At 28.5% G+C, this 20,519-nt stretch overlaps 2 protein-coding genes across 2 annotated transcripts; one reads left to right on the top strand and one right to left on the bottom strand.

The window, feature by feature from the left end:
• The first annotated feature begins 1,559 nt into the window (after positions 1-1,559).
• On the top strand, positions 1,560-4,285 carry LOC123292372 (putative alpha-L-fucosidase). Its single transcript, XM_044873003.1, has 7 exons — positions 1,560-1,777; positions 1,900-2,041; positions 2,104-2,210; positions 2,266-2,628; positions 3,380-3,523; positions 3,585-3,907; positions 4,169-4,285. The coding sequence occupies exons 1-7, from the start codon at positions 1,576-1,578 to the stop codon at positions 4,283-4,285; spliced, it is 1,398 nt and encodes a 465-aa protein (XP_044728938.1). The 5' UTR covers positions 1,560-1,575.
• Positions 4,286-4,423: 138 nt separating this feature from the next.
• LOC123291585 (cilia- and flagella-associated protein 91-like) lies at positions 4,424-11,123 on the bottom strand. The gene is made up of 13 exons (XM_044871920.1): positions 11,060-11,123; positions 10,913-10,989; positions 10,071-10,267; positions 9,702-10,003; positions 9,424-9,590; positions 8,883-9,051; positions 6,646-6,825; positions 6,399-6,557; positions 6,144-6,328; positions 5,492-5,713; positions 5,263-5,408; positions 4,787-5,064; positions 4,424-4,587 (listed from the first exon to the last, which is right to left on the bottom strand). Exons 1-13 carry the CDS (start codon positions 11,121-11,123, stop codon positions 4,424-4,426), a joined length of 2,310 nt encoding a protein of 769 aa, XP_044727855.1.
• Positions 11,124-20,519: the final 9,396 nt, after the last annotated feature.

Here is a 20,519-nt window from a genome sequence, read left to right as displayed (position 1 = left end):
ATTATTTATTTTGTATAAACAACAAAAAGGCTTATTAATTAGTTTTAAAAATAGTTCAGAAACTACTATGTAAATAATAATTTGTTGGGCATAACATTAAATACATTAACAAATTAATATTATGTATATTAACCAATTAAACTATTTAATTTAATTTAAAAATAGTATACATATTTGTTACAATAACAGAACTTTAAAACTAAGTTCACAGGTCCACACCAAAGAAACATAAATAAACATTTTATTGCGGGTTGTCGTAATCTGTTTAACATCATGTAGCAACAAGAAAATAAATGTTCGCTGCTTTTGGTGTGATTTAAGTATTGCCCTTTGTGCCGGCAAAAAAAATCCACAAAACTATTACATTTTGCAGTTCAAAAGGAATTTGACCGATCAAGAGTTTTGTCTGTGGCATAAATAATCAAAACTAAATTTAAATGGTACTTACTAGTACTTATACTAATTAATTAAAATTATTAAATTAACTTCTATTACTTTTTAATACTGTTATTAATTGTTAAGAAATCATAGAATAAATATAACTAATTATTAGCATAACTTATTTGTTGTTTATCAACTATTATCAACAGTATATTTATGTTTATAATAACATTGATGAACACTTAAGATAAAAATGTAAATAAATAAAAGTGATAATTAATAACCAGAGACGTATTTGTTACAAATTAAAAAATTGTTTTGATACATGTAAATATTATTTATATTTAACCTCATCTTGATATCTATTCAAATGAGTCGAATCGAAAATATTGATTTTTATTTTAAAAGTTAACTATTTTGTCTTTAGCGTATATTTTAAATATTCTAAAAGCTATTAAATCAGTTTTTAAAATTTTCTTTATTTTTAATACAAAATAGGTCCCACATTTTGCAAATTTAAATCTCATAATTTTTCAAACTATAAAATTGGATCAATAGATCAAAAGTTATCACGCGCTCAAAGTCCTTTGAACACGGAATTTTAAGATAAAGTAAAAGTATTCTCCTAAAACGAGTATCATGGAAAAAATTGCTTATTTTAAAGATTTATCCAAAAAAGTACAACACACAATTCTATAATTGAGAAAAAGTTTCATCACACTACATTATGTTGGGTTTCTTTGGAAAAGTCTTTATGTACAGAATGAACAGTTTTTTTTTGCGACTTCCTTCCCGGGTGAATATTACACCAACTATATCTCAAAAGCTTTTGCTGTTATTCGCATCAAGAGGTATCAGAGTTCATAATTTCAGAAATGTTTGCAATTGAAACCACTGTACTGTCTTTTGATCTATTTTATTACCGTTTCTTGGAATAAGCACTCAATTTTACTAATGCTACCGAAGTAACGTAGGTATAAGTTCATTGCGAATTGAAAGATTTTTGAGATAGGTAATCAAAGATTGATAAACCATATCGCAACATATTGTTTAAAATGACGCCTAGGTGAATTTAATTTTAATCCCTACTCTCCTCAACTATAGTGATTTTTTTGAACTTCACTATATAATTAAAACAGAGATTTGATTAATAAATTTTAATTAAAATAGAAATATGTTCTAAGAACTGAAACAATGATTATAAAAATAATATTCATTTATTTGTTAATTCCAAAAAGTCTTGTGTTTAATAAACGCTATGAACCAGATTGGGATAGTTTGGACACACGACCAATACCCAAATGGTATGATCAAGCAAAAATTGGAATATTTATTCATTGGGGTGTATTTTCAGTACCAAGTTTTGGTAACGAATGGTTTTGGTACTTTTGGAAAAGTAAATATCTATTATTTTTTATCACATTTTTTTTTGCTCGATTTCAATAATAAGGCAGCTTATTATTTGTTATTCGAATTGCATAACAGAGATGGTCTAATCTAAGTTACTTTTATTTATAGATGAAAATGCATCCAGCTATATAGAATTTATGAGCCGAAATTATCCACCAGATTTCACATATCAGAACTTTGCAGCTGATTTTACTGGTGAATTTTTCAACCCAAAAGAGTGGGTTAAATTATTTGTGGATTCTGGAGCAAAGTATGATAAATATTAATCGTAAAATTTTTTACAGCTTTTAAATTTGGCCACATTTTTTACAGATATGTTGTTTTAACATCAAAACATCATGAAGGGTATACACTATGGCCTTCAAGTCATACTTTTGGTTGGAATTCAAGAGATATTGGACCAGGAAAAGATTTAGTTGGTACTAATTTTCATCTAATCACATACTCATTTTCATCAATAAGCTGTTCTTTTAGGTGAGTTAGCAACTGCTGTTCGAGCAGAATCGAATATCAAATTTGGTTTGTATTATTCGATGAAAGAATGGTACCATCCATTATATTTAGAAGATAAAAGTAATGATTTTCAAACCAATTATTTTGTGTACAATAAAACTCTACCAGAATTGCGTGAAATCACAGAAAAGTATCTGCCCGATGTTATATGGTCAGATGGTGTTATTGAAGCTACCGAAGAATATTGGAAAGGACCAGATTTTTTAGCATGGCTGTATAACGACAGTCCTGTTAAAGATACTGTGGTGGTTAATGATCGTTGGAGTATATCAGCACGATGTAAACATGGTGATTTTATCACTTGTGTTGATAATTATAAACCAGGTTTGATTTGTTTATTGTTACCATTCGGAAAAATTTTGTTATTATCTTGAGTGTTTTAATCTATTTCGGTTACTAAGTCAATTGTTTCAAAAATTCATAAAAGCTTTTAGATATGCCAAATAGCCATTAAAATATATTATGGATAATTGGTAAACAAAATTCTCTAAAAATTCGAATCTTTGCTCCATAAAAACAATTTTGAACTTTTAACTGTAAGGTCCGTATCTATGAGGGTGGTAGGCCCATTTAAAGCCACAAATAAACCATATATATACTTATAAGCGTCTAAGTATTTCAAATTAGAGGAGCTGTCAAATAATAGCGATCCAATATGGCAAGGACTAAATGGTTACATTAAAGGTGATTCAACATTTACTTTTCCTCCTTATTGTGGCAACTTCTTAAACAGTCTTGATGAAGTGTCAGACCAAAGCGTTCAGTGTCTTGTAATGGTCTTGAAATACGTGACCTATAAAGATTGCTACAACATTGCATATCTGGCTTTGAACTATCCATTGAAGAATCTAGCTTGCACTTTCAAAAAGTACACTTGGATTCTTAATAATACTTGTTTCTGATATATTTTTACCATTCCAGATAACTTCGCCTTTTTTTTAATGCCCAAGAATATCTCCATGTCATTACATGCTATCAAATCTACCGGTATCACACAAATCCGTAAAAATGTTCCATAAAATCTGGCCAGCTTTGTCTTGTAATAGTATTTTAAGAAAATATTTTGATCTTCCAGGAGAGTTACAAAAGAAAAAGTGGGAAAGTGCAATTACCACAGATAAAACTTTAGCATTTGGATATCGTCGTGAATCATTAGCAACTGATTATCGTTCAATAAAAGAAATATTACAAATATTAATTGAAACAATTAGTTTAGGCGGTAATTTTAATAATTAACGTAATATCTTTTAAGGAATTATATATCCAAATTTCATTTTTAGGTAATCTATTAATAAATGTAGGGCCTACAAAAGAGGGAACAATTATACCAATATTACAAGAGCGTTTACAAAATATAGGTAAATGGTTAAACATAAATGGTGAAGCGATTTATAATAGTTCTATATGGATTAAACAAAACGATACGATAAATGGTGATGTTTGGTATACCACACGAACCGATTTAGATGATAAACCGGTGTATGCAATGTTCTGTGAATGGCCAGATGATATTGAAAATAAATTGTTAATTAGCTATACAGACGAGTTATTTACTAAACATACGAGAATTACTTTATTAGGCTACGAAAATGTTACCTTAAAGGTAAGAAAACTTGAACATAAAATATTTTCTTCCCCCAAAATAGTAAATTCAAGTAATGTAAATGCGAATGAGTTCAAACCATAAATAAAGCTAACACCTCATCTTTTATTTGCAAGACTAGATCTTGATTTGCAAACTTGGCTCAATGCACAAAAATCTCGCCAAAGACATAAACAAATATTTATAAGATTGTAATTTCCTCTGCGGGGGGAACCTTACAAACCGGTTTTGCTCAAAATCAAAAAATAATTTTTTTTATAGTGGAAGAACAAAAATGGAACTGCAGTCGAAATAATTTTACCAGCAAATGCCTTACGAAGTTTGGAATGGTGTTGGGTATTAAAATTAACTTTAACTGTTACACAAAATGAAATTTAATTTAATAAGCAAAAAGATATAATATTTATTGAATAAAAAATGTAAGTTATATGCTTGACAATAAAATTTATAGATTTCTAAGACAATAATGTCATATTTCACTACATTATAAAATATATTTTTGCAAAAAATATTCATTTAAATAGAACCATTTTCACCAATTTCATCTTCTATTAATGAGACTTCAACTGATTCATTTTCTTCTGACTCATCTTCCAAAGAAATGTGAAAAGATTCTTCAACCTCATCGTAATTGTGTTCTGCTTGTGTAAGTGCTTCATCAAATGATTTGATAATATTGTCTAAACAAAAATTTTTATAAATAAATTATATACAGTTTTTCGCAAGGTTTGTTCGTTGGCTTTAGAAAATTAGCAGAGAGAAATATGGTTCGATTGAAATGATAGTATTATATGACCCGAAACTTCGAAAATTAATAGCAGTAGGATAAAATTACAACAGATAAACATAGACTTAATTCTAAGAAAAGCCAAAACTTACTGACAACTTCCTCTTGAATTGCTATCATTTCTCTAGTATGTTGTTCTTGCAACTCCTGTTGACGTTTTAACTCCTGTTGATGTTCTTGCTCAAGTTGTTCTTGTTTTGTATTAGCCACAGTACTTATTTCACTATAAATAGTTTCATGAGCTGCTAATAGGTATTTTTCTTGTTTTTTTCGTAAGTTTTCTCGTACCATTTGTTTTTCCACTTCGGGTATTACAAAATTATGTATTAAATCTGCAGCTATTTCCTCCTGTTGTAAATAATCACTATCCCTAAAATCCATAATTATTGGTTTTAGTGTTAGAAAATTTAATGGATCTCATTTCAAAATTTCGATTTACTCTATAATTAGAAAGGGAAGAATTATTTAAATTTGTGTAACTTCGGAAATAAAATACTTTCCTGCTTTTAAAGAAGGAAAAATTAGCTAATAGATTTGTACTGTGAACAGATTTATTTACTACACTCACTTTACTGCACATTCAGTAGCTTTATCAATCATGTCCGCAACTTCTTTAATATACGCTTTAGCATCTGCCTCTGCTTGGTTGTCTAATCCTTTCATTATAATATCTTCCAAATATAAGTCAACGGTTTCTTGATGAATTTTAACAATCTAAGGTACAAATATAAAACATAATTAACTTAATAACTGAATTATGGTACATTAAGACTTGTTTCCCTGCTAAGTGAAATAACCTGCTTAAACATTTCATCATGCTCTCGCCTGCGCCTTTCTTCCTTTTGCCTTCGCCCACCTTCAGCTGCTTCGCGTTTCCAACGTTCACGTTGTGCGAGCAATGCAAAAGCATGAGCTTTACGTTCATCTTGCAATCGTAGCAGTTCCTTATTCAAATAATCTAACATGGAGCCAACTGTATTACCTTCTAAGGTTTGGATTACTTCATCTATTTTTTGTAACTATAAAAACGATTAATCTTATGTTATTTCTGAAAATACTATGTAATTTCTTAGAGATAAAATCAAAAAATTTGTAAAATAAATATATACGCTTCGGGTTTGAATTTTTCTAGCACGTTGTTGTACTAAAATATTAACACGTTCCAAATTTTTCATATTCATATCAGCGTCTAAAAGTGCATGCGTTGTTTTAATCTCTTCAATCAATTCATGATTTCGGTCTCTACCTTCATAAATCTACGTAAAATAGTTTATTTATTAAAAAGATTTTCAATGTATTTATAAGTGTAAGGAAAAACGTTTAGAATTATATTTTCATTAAAAAATCTTCAGGATTACATATGGTAAATTTAATTTTCTTTCGTAAAATACAGTTACGATTTGAGCTTTCGAATACGTATGGTGTATTTTTTTAAATATAAGTACTCACAATCGATTGAACTGCTCGTCCTTGAATAACTTTTTGTAAAAATAATGTAGCTTGATAAATGGCTTCGTCACTGTCAGGAATACTCTCAGTTGTTGGTGTTGGAGGTGGTGTCTTTTTCTGTTCGATATATTGTAATAATTTTGAAGTAGCTGATGAATAACGTTTTTTGGGTCTTAAACGTGCATCTTCAAAAAAGATTTAATTAATTCAATAATATAATAGTTTTAAGAACTTTATTCAAGAGTTTATTTCAACCTGTCATCATTTGTTGCAATTTTCCCAAATTTTCTACTGTCCATTTTGTTGCACGTACACATATTTTGCGTTTTTTATCTTTTTTTCGCCATAAATTTTCTGGATCATGCTTTTCATAATTATTTAACCATGATGGAACGACGTCTAACTTTTCAATATCTAACAAAGAAATTTTTTTTAAATAATACAATTTTTAGATATAACTTATTACGTCGATATTTTTTTCTTTGTTAATTTGAGAGCTTACTTTTAAATTCTGGGACAAATTCATCACTACAACAACAGAAGTGTGATTGTTTTGGATCTTCTCCATGTCTGTCTAATGGTGCATATAATTCTGAACTGTAGGACAAATACTCATCCACAATGCTTCTTGATTTATATTTGGTGGATAATTTTTTATGCTTCATTTCTAATTTTCGCAATTCTATTTACAAACAAATAAATAAATAAATATACAATATTGCTACTTAGGTTTTATTTGGTAAAACCAGTATGGCTTGTGTAAGCTTCAAGGCTGTAACGAGGGTACATAGCGCCGGTGGCAAGTATTTAAGTTGCGCCTTATATATATATGGGATCGGCTCTAATGATTTTGAAATTCGTATACTGATAGTATTTAACATAAGAGTAAAGGCAAAATGGGGGAGAGATGCCATAATTGTGCCATTTTACCTTAAAAGGTCTGTACATTTAATTGAAAAACTTTTTAAATTTATTCAAATGATAGATTAGGTAATTTAGGAAAAAAGAATGGCCCAAAATTAGTGGGTTTCAAAAGAAATTCCAATAAGATCGGATCAAATTTGCCTGTGTTATCAACAAAATCGAATTTTTGAACTTTATGACGTCATCAAAATCCAAAAAATTTAATTTTGCTCTATCACATCCAAATTTTATCCAATTTTGATAAACGAAATATGTAATCCTACTAAATTTGGGTCATACTTTTCATATTTGTGATCAAAATTAACCTAGCTCTAATAGATTTCATGAATGTGGAGTCCTGGTCCCGGAATTAAGCACAAAGGTGATAGCTAGCGAAAAATTGATATCACAGCTGAAAAGAATGGCCCAAAATAAGTGGGTTTCAAAAAAAATTCCAATAAGATCGGATCAAATTTGCCTGTGTTATCAACAAAATCGAATTTTTGAACTTTATGACGTCATCAAAATCCAAAAAATTTTATTTTGCTCTATCACATCCAAATTTTATCCAATTTTGACAAACGAAGTATGTAATCCTACTAAATTTGGGTCATACTTTTCATATTTGTGATCAAAATTAACCTAGCTCTAATAGATTTCATGAATGTGGAGTCCTGGTCCCGGAATTAAGCACAAAGGTGATAGCTAGCGAAAAATTGATATCACAGCTGAAAAGAATGGCCCAAAATAAGTGGGTTTCAAAAAAAATTCCAATATGATCGGATCAAATTTGCCTGTGTTATCAACAAAATCGAATTTTTGAACTTTATGACGTCATCAAAATCCAAAAAATTTAATTTTGCTCTATCACATCCAAATTTTATCCAATTTTGATAAACGAAATATGTAATCCTACTAAATTTGGGTCATACTTTTCATATTTGTGATCAAAATTAACCTAGCTCTAATAGATTTCATGAATGTGGAGTCCTGGTCCCGGAATTAAGCACAAAGGTGATAGCTAGCGAAAAATTGATATCACAGCTGAAAAGAATGGCCCAAAATAAGTGGGTTTCAAAAAAAATTCCAATAAGATCGGATCAAATTTGCCTGTGTTATCAACAAAATCGAATTTTTGAACTTTATGACGTCATCAAAATCCAAAAAATTTTATTTTGCTCTATCACATCCAAATTTTATCCAATTTTGACAAACGAAGTATGTAATCCTACTAAATTTGGGTCATACTTTTCATATTTGTGATCAAAATTAACCTAGCTCTAATAGTTTTCAAGAATGTGGAGTCCTGGTCCCGGAAATAAGCCAAAGGTGATAGCTAGCGAAAAATTGACATCACAGCTGAAAAGAACGGCCCAAAATTAGTGGATTTCAAAAAAAATTCCAATAAGATCGGATCAAATTTGCCTGTGTTATCAAAAAAATCGAATTTTTTAACTTTATGACGTCATCAGGATCCAAAAAATTTAATTTTGCTCTATCACATCCAAATTTTATCCAATTTTGATAAACGAAGTATGTAATCTTACTAAATTTGGGCCATTCTTTTCATATTTGTGATTAAAATTAATCTAGCTCTAATAGATTTCATGAATGTGGAGCCCTGGTCCCGGAATTAAGCACATAAGAACTTTATTAAGCACATCAAATTTTTTAACTTTATGACTTTATGTAAATTAATGAGCGCCTTTTACATGATTCTTTTCTAACATTTTTTTAGCGTATAAAACATACGTTTTGTTTTGCACCTCTTTTCCTAATGCGCCGGTGGTGGGTGCCTCCTTTGCCACGCCCTAGTTACGGACCTGGCAAGCTTACCTCGAGTGCTTTTTAATTTTAATTGACACAATTTTTTCATTTTCTCATTTTGTTTCCATGTCCAATAGTTTTTTATTTTTATCATTGATCGTTCAGAAAGTTTTGTGCAAGTCGTTTCCAAAGCTTGTATCATTAAATCCATTCGTACACGGCTTATTCTATTTAATTCCTGAAAGTGTTAATAATTATTAGATCACAAAATCTGAATTAACAAATTTTGATAACTAAGGCTGTTATCTCCATACAATATTGTAAAAATGTTGTTTATTACTTCAACAGAACTTTTACTTTTAACATGCTTTTAACTCTACTGTACAAAAATCAAGTATTCTGTATGCTTATAGCATGATAATAAACATCTATGATTCTGTATAGAACGGATATCTCACTTACACTACTCTAAATGTAATTGACTCTGTTATATAATAGATTTAACTAACTTTGAGTAATTTTATCTCAAAAATGAAGCCGTCCATAATTTTGTTTTTTCCCAAGTTGAAATAATTGTACTCAGAGTAAAAATTTCTTCATAAATACATACTTTTTCACGAAATGCCCATTCAGAACGCTCGATTTTCTCCAATGCGTCAACTAGCTTATCTAAAGCTTCTTTATCTTTAACTGGGATGAGACTCCTTTCCCATGCACGTCTCATACGAGCTCGTTCAATCATTTTACATTCGTAAACTCCAGCTGGTAATCCAACATCTTCAAAAATCAAAAAACAAAAGTAATTCTATAAAACATCTAGTAAGGCAGCATCAATATACATTTTGAAAATATTTTATTTTAAACAATTAATTCATAGATATAACTTACCCCAAGCCAATGCCCCTAAAGTCAATAGTTCTGGAAGCTGACCCTCTTCATTTGTTTGCATTATTTTATATGGTGGCTGCCATGGGGAAGTTTGTGCAGATGATTCTCGATAAAGAGTTTGTGTAGCTTTCATTTTTAATTTAGGCAATTCTATTTTAAGAGTATCATGTTCAGATTCTTCTTTATGAATAGTTAATGAAACATTTTCAGGTTCTTTTGCAATCCTTTTTGATTTTGCTTTCACGGCAGGTACTGACACATATTGATAATTTTCTGGGAAAGATTTCGTTAACGGTGCTGGACTTTAAAAATTATACAAAATTATTTTTAATCAAAAAAATGCATAAATTAAATGAGAAAATTTATTACCGAGCTAAAAATAACGTCATGGATTTTCCACGAATATCTATTTCATTTTTTTTATATTCAAATTTGGATCGTTTACTTTCATCCCATTTTTGTTCCATAAAACACGGAATATGATCACTACCTTTTATCAGTGCTAAATCTGCATTTGGATATTGAATTAGTTCACTGAACATTGATAAAAAATGTGGACGTACTCTCTAAAAGTAATTATGTTTGTATAATTAAAAAATTATACTAGATGATACACATACTAGAGGTTATTTTTATTGTCCTGATGGGGATAATAATCGAATAACGACCCAAAAACCTTGAACATTAAAAATGATGAAAATTACACGACAAAAGCAATGAAAATTAACAGTCCAAAATTTCGTTTCTTCTGAGCGTCCAAAATCAAGGCCCAATCAAGGCAAAAGTAAAAGCAAAGCAAGTACAAAATCAATATCATGTACTGAATGCAAAAAAGAGGGCCAAAATAAATCCATTTTAAGGAAAACCGTTTTGATCTACATCTCAGTAACCGTACACTTTAGACAGATTATTGCTATTTTTGCACCTCTTATCCAAGAACGTTTCGCATTCGAACAACAGGTTGTTCACAAGGAGGGCACAGAGGATATCTTTGTCGAATTACTAGGGACCTATTTGAGATCCCCTTTTTCTATAACTTTTTTATTTTATTTAAATTTTGCTACTTAACCCTATATTATCTTATTTAGGGATAAATTCTCAAAGAACTTTTCGACTCGATAGTGGAAAGTTTCAATCCACACTTTTTCTGCTATTCATGATTTTTGGGCTAAACTTTATGATAATATTTTAAGTATATATGCAACTCTTACCGCTTCCATACAATTAATTATATTTTTAATTGCAGTTTTTTCAAAATCACGACGGCTTGAAACCGTATACACCGGGTCTAAAATCCGTAAATTAATTTTTATATAAGTTTTTCTCTGAATTATTTACATTTGAAAGTGTCTACTTACCGTAAAGATAGTCATTCGGACGATGTTTCATATATTTTCGCACTCCTACTTTTGTGGTAGACATTTTTAAAGTTTGTTTTTAACTTTTAAATTTAATTTCACTGTTAATTGTTGAAGAGTGAACCACTATGTTAATAGCGAAATGGTCTGTTACCCTATATTTTGACGTGTATAGGAATTTATTATATGGAAACCAAGGTAACACGGAAAATTGATTATCAACAATATATATTTGCATTAAAAGATTGGATGCATAGCGAGAAAGAAACTTCTCCTTTCTTCATTATTAAATACTAGCAGCTACCTGCCCGCTTTGCTGGGCTCCTTTAGACTTCGTTATCACGTTATCCACCCTTTTGTTCACAATTTTATGGATTTTATTTTTTTTGAAAATGAAGTTTTGCCCATGATACTCGCTGACATTCACCGAGTTTCATCAAATTCCAAAACAAAAATTTTTTTGCGTTTTTTTCGATTTTTTCAAAGGGGTACCCTTTAAAAAAAATTGCAAAAAATCGAAAAAATTTTTTGGTCTCCAATTTCGATAAAAATTAGTTTATAAGGTAATTTTGACCCAAAAATTACAAAAATCAGGTGCATTTGACGACTGGTCTAATAGTTTTTGAGATACGGACTAAAATCGATCCAAATATTGGGATATCTCAGAAACTATGCTTCCAATCGTTAAATTAATCGGATTTTTATACTTTTTGGATCAAAATAACCCCATCCACCAAGTTTCATCAAATTCTAAAACAAAAATTTTTTTTCCGATTTTCTCGATTTTTTCAAAGGGGTACCCCTTAAAAAAATTGCAAAAAATCGAAAAATTTTTTTTATCTCCAATTTCGATAAAACTCAGTATATAAGGTAATTTTGACCCAAAAAGTGCGAAAATCGGGTGCATTTGACGACTGGTCAAATAGTTTTTGAGATACGGACTAAAATCGATCCAAATATATTGGGATATCTCACAAACTATGCTTCCAATCATTAAATTAACCGGATTTTTATACTTTTTGGATCAAAATTACCCCATCCACCGAGTTGCATCAAATTCCAAAACAAAAATTTTTTTTGCGTTTTTCTCGATTTTTTCATACCCCTTAAAAACATTGCAAAAAATCAAGAAATTGATATTTTTTCATCCACTAAAATCCGCCACTGATAAGAAGATATTTTAGTAAGTAATAAATAAATCTTTGTAGAATCATTTTATTAATTTTTAATTTTATTTACATTTGTTAAATGTATTTATGTATACTCAAAACGATATGTATACTGAAAACGAAATTCATCAATACCGGAACATAAATTTAAAAGAACACAGGTTTTCCATATCATCGAGTTCATTCTTTCAGATCTATTGTTTCCTATTCTATTTCTTTTTGATTCCTCAAATAATGGTATTGTTCGTTGTCGAATTGTTCAAATTATTAGTTTTAATCATATCACTTAAATCGAACTGTACCAAAATTACTAAATACGTTGTTAGAGCCCCAACAATCTAAAAAAAAAAAAATATAAATTCAATCCAATAATTTAGATAAAAAATACATTATAAGCTAAAATGAAGACTCAAAAATATATAGGGGAGTGCACCTAAACATCGGACTTTTTTTCATAAAATATAATTTTTACAGAAATCACCAAAAAATATATATAGGTACTATATCAACAGATATCCGCCCGCTTTGCTGGGCAAAATTTGAAGCATAGATTGGACCAAGCCTATGTTAGGTTAGGTGAGGTTATATTGGCTGTCCACCAAGAACATACTTAGGCTAGAGCTCATTGTGGTACCATATATGTGTTTCACCCCATTTCAGAGGCTGAGTGCACCTCCTTCATGTATATACCATAAACTATACTAGCCCATAACAAACAATTAATTAAATTAGTTTTGTTGCGACGGCGGGTATCAAACCCGCTACCCCAAGCCTACCGCGGACGGAATAAATTGCGCCTTAACCAACTGAGCTAATAGGGCATTATTGAATACATTGAAAACTTACAGAATAAAAAATTGTACAGTTTAATGGAAAAAAACCAGATGCTGAAAATTTTATTTCTTGATGTATTAATTGCAACGAATATAATTCAGTCTGAAATATATTAAAAATGATATTAAATATATGGAATAAAATAAAATAAAATTTTTAACTTATAATTCTCGCAAAAACGCTGTCAGCCATTTTTGTGACGTAATATTGGTAAAAACAATAGTCGTGAATGTAAATATTATTATGTATAAATATGATGGTAACCTAAAAGTAAAGGTCAATTTCAAAGTGTCTTAAAAATGTTCCCCTTTTATCCCAACTTTCTTGTATGAAGATCTTTTTGTTTTTCAATTAGCTTGTACGTTTTTTTTCTATTCTCGGCTACAATGGCCTCTATCATTTATATTATTTGAAGAATATACTATTCAAATTGAGACTTTCAATTTTCATTACAGATGAACTTATCATGGACACTTATTATGATACTTAATGAATTCGCTTTCTTAATGTGTTACTTAGAATAGAGCTGAGGATGAAAATTTGAATTTATCCATTAGGTATAACTTACACATTTTCGTACACCGACATTCGCATTTCGTAATTGATGTAGAATTGTTTTTGTTTTTGCCGCTTCTTCTTCAGTTCGATCACAAGTCTTTACAATACCAAACATAATACATATCTCGATAAAAATTAATGAAATTAATAATAATTTATCACTTAAGAAAAGATTATTAACTAACGATAATAGCCTGTATAAATTTAATAAAATCGATACAAATATTAATAAAAATATAAATAAAATTTGTATACCAAAACATAAATCAATTAATTGACTAACTTCAAATAAATAATTTAAAATTGTAAAACATAAATCAACTAATTTTCCCAAATTATTTGGCTTAACATATAATACTTTTATATTACTCTTTCGTTTAATATTTGATTCTAAAAAATTATTAATAAATAATATTCGTTTATAAATTAAATTCAAAAAAATACAGCAATTAAATAAAATTGTAATTAAATAAAAATAAATAAATAGTATAAAAATATTTTTATAATCAATTTCAATTATAAATATTAATAATGTAATTATTACATCAAATAATATTAATAAAAGCATATAATTACGTTTAGATTTTTTATAATTTTGTATAAAATTTATATTTTTTAACATTATATCAATTCTAGATAACTTTTCTATTATTGAAAATAATTTTGGACGTATTTGATAATTTATTATACATAAGAATAAAATTAATAATTTTGAAAAATAAATTTTTATGTAAAATGCAACTTTTAAAATAAAACTATTTTTTGCATAAATTTCCATTAACTTTTGATCATTATTTGCCGAATATGAAAAGTATAAAAATAAAATTAATATAATTAATGAATAAATTATTTCGGTAATAAAATTAATTAATTTTGTTTTTTTATTCGATTCGTTTAATGTATTTAAACTTGGTAAGCCTAATAATTTTAATTGAATTGTTATTGATTTAAATATTTCTAAGAAATTTGTTATTTGTTCTTTATTGGTAGACATTTTTAGAATCTGTTTATTTTTATCATATACTGAAAGAATTATGGAAAAAATGATATATTTTTTATTCAGTAATATTTTTATGTCATGAAAAATGTAGTTAAATTAAAATAATTAATTGAATGAATTTTATTACAATAAAAATATGAAGTAATCTATTTATGTCTGTTATTTGTAAATTGTTACCTATTAATTAAATTATATTAAATATCGATTTGAATTATACAGAGTGATTTTTAAATGTAGGATACAGCTACATATGGTGAACGTGAAGACATCTAATAACCAGTCACCCACGTAATAAAAATGTATCATTAAAGACCTTCTTATTTAGTTCTTACTTTCAAATTTTTTATTTCTTAGAACTTGTAAAATCGCCTTGGTTGTATGAGGGCAATTCTCCGGCTCGAGTTATCGTTGTTAAATAAGAATGTAGATGGATACATTCATAAAAAAATCCTTTTCTAAACTTTTGTAATAAAATTCTGTACAATTCTCGCCTCTTTTCAAGTTCAACCACAAATCTGTCTATTATTATTAGATATACTGTTCTTCTGAATGTTTCCCGACCAGATAGTGAAAAAGTAATGTCTTCGGCAGATTCATTTGCTGTGAGCTTTCACTTCCGTAGCCTTTTTGAGTATTTTTCAAACTGTGTGACTATTCCAGGGTTTGCTGTTCATTTAAAATTTTCACTGCGTGCAGAATTCATATGAATTACACTGTCACTCATTTAAAGAAATGTGTAAGTAAATGTCAACAACATCGGTCTTTAATTTTTTGCATACTTACACACAATTTTATGTTTCTTTAAAAACTTCTAGACGCGCGCTCCTTGCAATTTTGCGCCTGTAGTCTCGTGCCTACCTTGCCTTATGGATAATCTGCGTCTGCCCTGCACTCCAAATATAAAAATTATTTTATTTTGTCAAGTATTTTATGGTCATGCTATATATACTTGTATAGCTGTATGCATTAAAATGATTAATTTAATAAAGTAATTTTATTACCCGATAATAATTTTTTTGATATCATTAGCAGATTATGAATATAATAGCACCGAGCATTGCATTGTAAAAGCAAGAATTAATTATTTTCTAACACGCCCCCCCCCCCCCACTAAAATTTTCACAATTGATTTACACCTAGTCCAACTACATATAAAAAACATTAAGCCTTTTATCCAAAACTACCCTGGCGCTCGTACATTCTTATGTAACCATAAATCTAAAATTTAAAAATATTTTGACTGTTCCCGTTAACATAGGCTAAAAGACATCGAGACATCGTATTCTTGATAATAGATTGAACAACTAGAATGTACAAAAAGGTTTCGGGTCGAAGTCGGACTTGGAACCATTTTCTTCATTAGATTATATTATTCTATCTTGAATTCAAGAAAAAAGCAAAAGGCTGTTCATATTTTTTCAATAGGTCGTTTTATTGACATGTTTTCCGTTTTCCATATTGAAAACGCCGCGATTTCCAAAGTTTTCGTAAATGAAAACCCTGTAGATTACACTGAAATGAAGCCACTCAAGAAGTTTCGTAACAGTGTTAGACACGAAATCATATACCCCCCTCTGTACTGTAGTCTACTTTTTCCGTTATCGTTTTGTGTTCGCCATCGTACCTGACCGTAGTTTAAAAAACAAAGCTTTATTAAACAAATCAGAATATATATATTTTAAATACAAATATACATTTTAAGTATATAATAGAATAAATATTAAATACAGTTCTTATTATACATAAAAAATAAATCAAATTATAGATATAGATAACAGTCCTAGAATTTTTTTTTTGTAAGACATTCCCAAATTTTATAAACACTTTTTTTTTTTTCTTTTTTTTAGTTACTTTCAATAATTGTGCATGTCTCTTGTGCGCGAATTTTACAACCTGAAAAATTTTAACAAATAAAGTGTTTATAATGTATGGTATGCGCTAAAACAGAAAATTAGATAAAATGTAGTTTCAAAGTTTGTTGTTTACAATTTGAAATACTTTTTGTATAGGTAGGTACAACAATATAAGGGCAGAGATAATCAAAATTTACCCCACAAACTTATTATTGATAATTGGGAGCGCCAACTGGCGATAGTAATACGTACTAATTAAAATCAGAAGAAGACCCGAATTCAGTAGTTACAATTTCGACTACCAGATGGCAGTACTTGAGACAATATTAAGAATCGACTCTATCTATCAATTTGTAGTAGGCTGAGTCGGTATAAATACCGAAAATATGAGGGTGTCTTCATCTTCAATGCGACACACTGTATAATCTCGTAAGGCTGCAACACCTTACAAATGAAGTACTGTGACGACAAACATCTAAAAATAGGGGTCTCAAAATTGCGAATGTTTTGGACACAGTGAAATAAACTAAAATAATATTGATGAAGACTTAAAATATATATGTTGGGGATCTACCTGTTATTGTCCTTATGGATCCTTATCCTTACTTTTATGTTTGGGGGTAAATTTTGTTTATCTCTGATTTAAATAAAACATTTCACATATAACGAAAAATAATTAAAATCTTTGAAAGATTCAATTATTTCGAAGGAAGAATATAGATCGTTTGTTAATATTGGCTCATTGATCCAAATGAGAATAATCCAAATTGAATTTCAAGATTTTGCGTAACATTTGCATATTTTCAACAATCAGTTTGTTCAATTTTTTACAGTCTTATTCAAATAATGGAAATTAAAATTTTTTTGTGGATAAGAATATCCGAAATCATATTTAAATAATTATTCATGTTTGCTCACAGCGTGGATCAGCATAATTAAAAACAATACAAAAATCAAAACGAATCCTTATTATCATATACAAAGTTTTTCTTTATTGAGTGCTAAAATAAAATCTTGAGTTCAATTTGAATCATTCTATATACAAGTGTTCAAAAGAGACTTTAAAAGGCTTTCGATATTAAACCGAACAGGAATAAGAATATACGAAAAGCTTGAAAAAGATTAAACTTCATTTCTGTATTATTAGCTGATAACGTATATTTTATTAAAATTTTACTCACTAAACAAATGAATATTATTTCCCAAAATATTTTCACACTGGCACAAATAAACTATCAAAAGAAAGGACCTCGCACAAATTATATGTAATCTGCATTTCGGTCAAACTTTTTCAAATTTTGGGGAATGATAGTTTGTCATTCTGAATAAAACTTCCCATGGTCACAAGTCATGAAAATGACAAGTTATTTCTACATTAAAATTGGAAAATGTACTCATTTATATAAAAAATTATTGTAATTTAATTGTCAAAAATCATTTACGTATATATGTAGCTAAAAAATATTGATCTTAACAATTCATATTATTGATCCATTGAACATTTTACACTGATTCTTCTTTGAATTTCGTAACATATTCTTCAAAAAAACAAGAATTAAAAAACAACACCCTTACATTGAAAAACACACGTATGCATGTAGTTAAACATATCTGTATATGTGTTTGCCTATACACACATAGGCATATATTATACAAATAAGTACATTTTCCAACTTTAATTTAGCTATAACATGAAATCCTGTCATTTTCATTACTTGTGACCATGGGAACTTATCTTTAGAATGATTTAAACTAATCATTTGCCAAAATTTGAAAAAGTTTGACCGAAATGCATAAGTTTGAATAATTAAATGGAAATAAAACATCAATATTTTTGTTTTTAGGCTTACTAACTGTTCCTTAATAATCATTGTAAGATTAATCAGAACGATGTGCATATAATAAAATGAAAAAAATTCATTAACACTATTTACTCGAAAAAAATTTTGGTTGATTGTCTCTGTTTTAAATACTGTTTATTATATTTTTTTAAATTCCCTTTTAAAAGACGTTTATTCGACTCTTTAGTGTGGTAAAATAGTTTCGAGTAGTGTTAATTTAAACAAACATTTTTTTTAAATTAGCATTTGTTAGCAGTTTATCTGTTCAAAATAGATTTTTAAAATTGGTTTTATTTACAGTTTATTTAGGTCTATAAAGATAAGACAATTTATTTTAGGCTTAAAAAAAGTTCAAAAATCTTTAATGAGCTTAAATAACTGTTTCTTATAAGCATTGTTGCTAACTTTCGAAAAGAAAGAGAGAAAACCACCTAAAAATCACCAGACAGCAGTTTATGAGAATATATTGCAATTATAATTACAAAACTTTCAATAATTAGTAAAACCATTAGGTAGTTTTAGTAGTTCAACTACTGAGTAGGCAACAATGCTCATAAGTACTCACTTACTTAAGGTTCATCTACACATTTCAGTGCACGGGCGGCAAAGTCAGTTTTGACCCAGTAAAATCTGCCATTGATCATAAATAATTTTCGAATAGAAAATGTTTGCAGGATCCCGTTTAGAAAATGCTCATGAACGTACAAGTGCAGTATAAATACGAAGGATAGATTGTTCTTACTTGCAGAACCACAAGTATCTAAAAATGTTTAACGAAAATTGTAATATTGAAATCAAAACAAACCGTCGTAAATTGTGCTAAAAATAATCGTGACAATATTTTTTAAAAATATGAGTTTACAAGAGTAAACTCGACCTTTTTATCTTTTAGGAGTAGATCTCATGCTTTTTTTTTACCCGTTTATCGCTCTACTGATTTTTTTCTTAATCTCTACTTTTTTTTTGTCACAAGATGTCACATATAAAATTAATTTTATAAACTTTATTAGAAGTAGGTTTTGCTTAGAAAAAAATTATACCTAATAGATTTAAGTTCCCATAAAATTTTATGTACATAGACAATATAAACAATAAATAACTACTTTGTGTTTTTATTTTAATTGAAAACTTTATCTGCTTACTCCTTTTTCTGTATAAAATATTTCTTCCTGTCATATTCTTTCGGCACAAAGATAAACTTATTAGTTCCTTTATTGGAATCCATACTGAATGGTTTTGAGATTAAAAATTTGTAATATAATATATTAATAATCTAACTATTAATAAAAACTTGAAACAATCATCAAAATTTTTGGAGTTGTTTGTCAAATTAAAGGATAAAAATTACAAAATAATCTTTATTTTAACAACGGAATCTCCAGAAATTTTATAGTTACAATTCTTGAGTTAGAAATTTAATAAATGATTTTCCCAAATTTTATTTGGTAATAATATCCCGAAATTTCATGGTCTTGTTAGAAGCTTTCCCAGTGACGAAAAAAGCTACGAAGTAACACTATCGGCACAATAATATGTCAAATAAAACCAGTGAAACTATCCAATGGAATGTTTCAGTCAAAAATTCTATCCGAGTATAGACATGGCATTTAGTACATTATAAACATATTTTGGTACTAAGGTAGTACGAGTGCCAAGGCAATTTTAAATTTAGAGTTGAAATTATTTGTACCTTATTTTCAACTTCATACCATCAGAAATATTTTATTTATAACATAATTTTCATAAATTTACTGTTTTGAAACTTTTTACGTTACTGGGATAGCTACGGCTGCAATTAAGTTAAATAATAATATTATAATAATATAATTTTATTCGCAGGAAAGCAAGCAAAGTCGTCTTTAATTCCACAATTATTATTTCATTATTATGATCACAAATTTGAAATGTACGACCCAAATTTAGTAGGATTACATACTTGGTTTATCAAAATTGGATAAAATTTTGATGTGATAGAGCAAAATTAAATTTTTTGGATTCTGATGACGTCATAAAGTTAAAAAATTCGATTTTTTTAATAACACAGCCAAAATTAATCCGATCTTATTGGATTTTTTTTTGAAACCCACTAATTTTGGGCCATTCTTTTCAGCTGTGATATCAATTTTTCGCTAGCTATCACTAATGTTCTAAATTCCGGGACCAGGGCTCCACATTCATGAAATCTATTAGAGCTAGGTTAATTTT

Source organism: Chrysoperla carnea, chromosome 2, assembly GCF_905475395.1.
Source record: "Chrysoperla carnea chromosome 2, inChrCarn1.1, whole genome shotgun sequence".
Taxonomy (NCBI): Eukaryota; Metazoa; Arthropoda; class Insecta; order Neuroptera; family Chrysopidae; genus Chrysoperla; species Chrysoperla carnea.
Note: the sequence above shows the minus strand (reverse complement) of the source record. Positions and strands in the feature narration are given on the sequence as shown.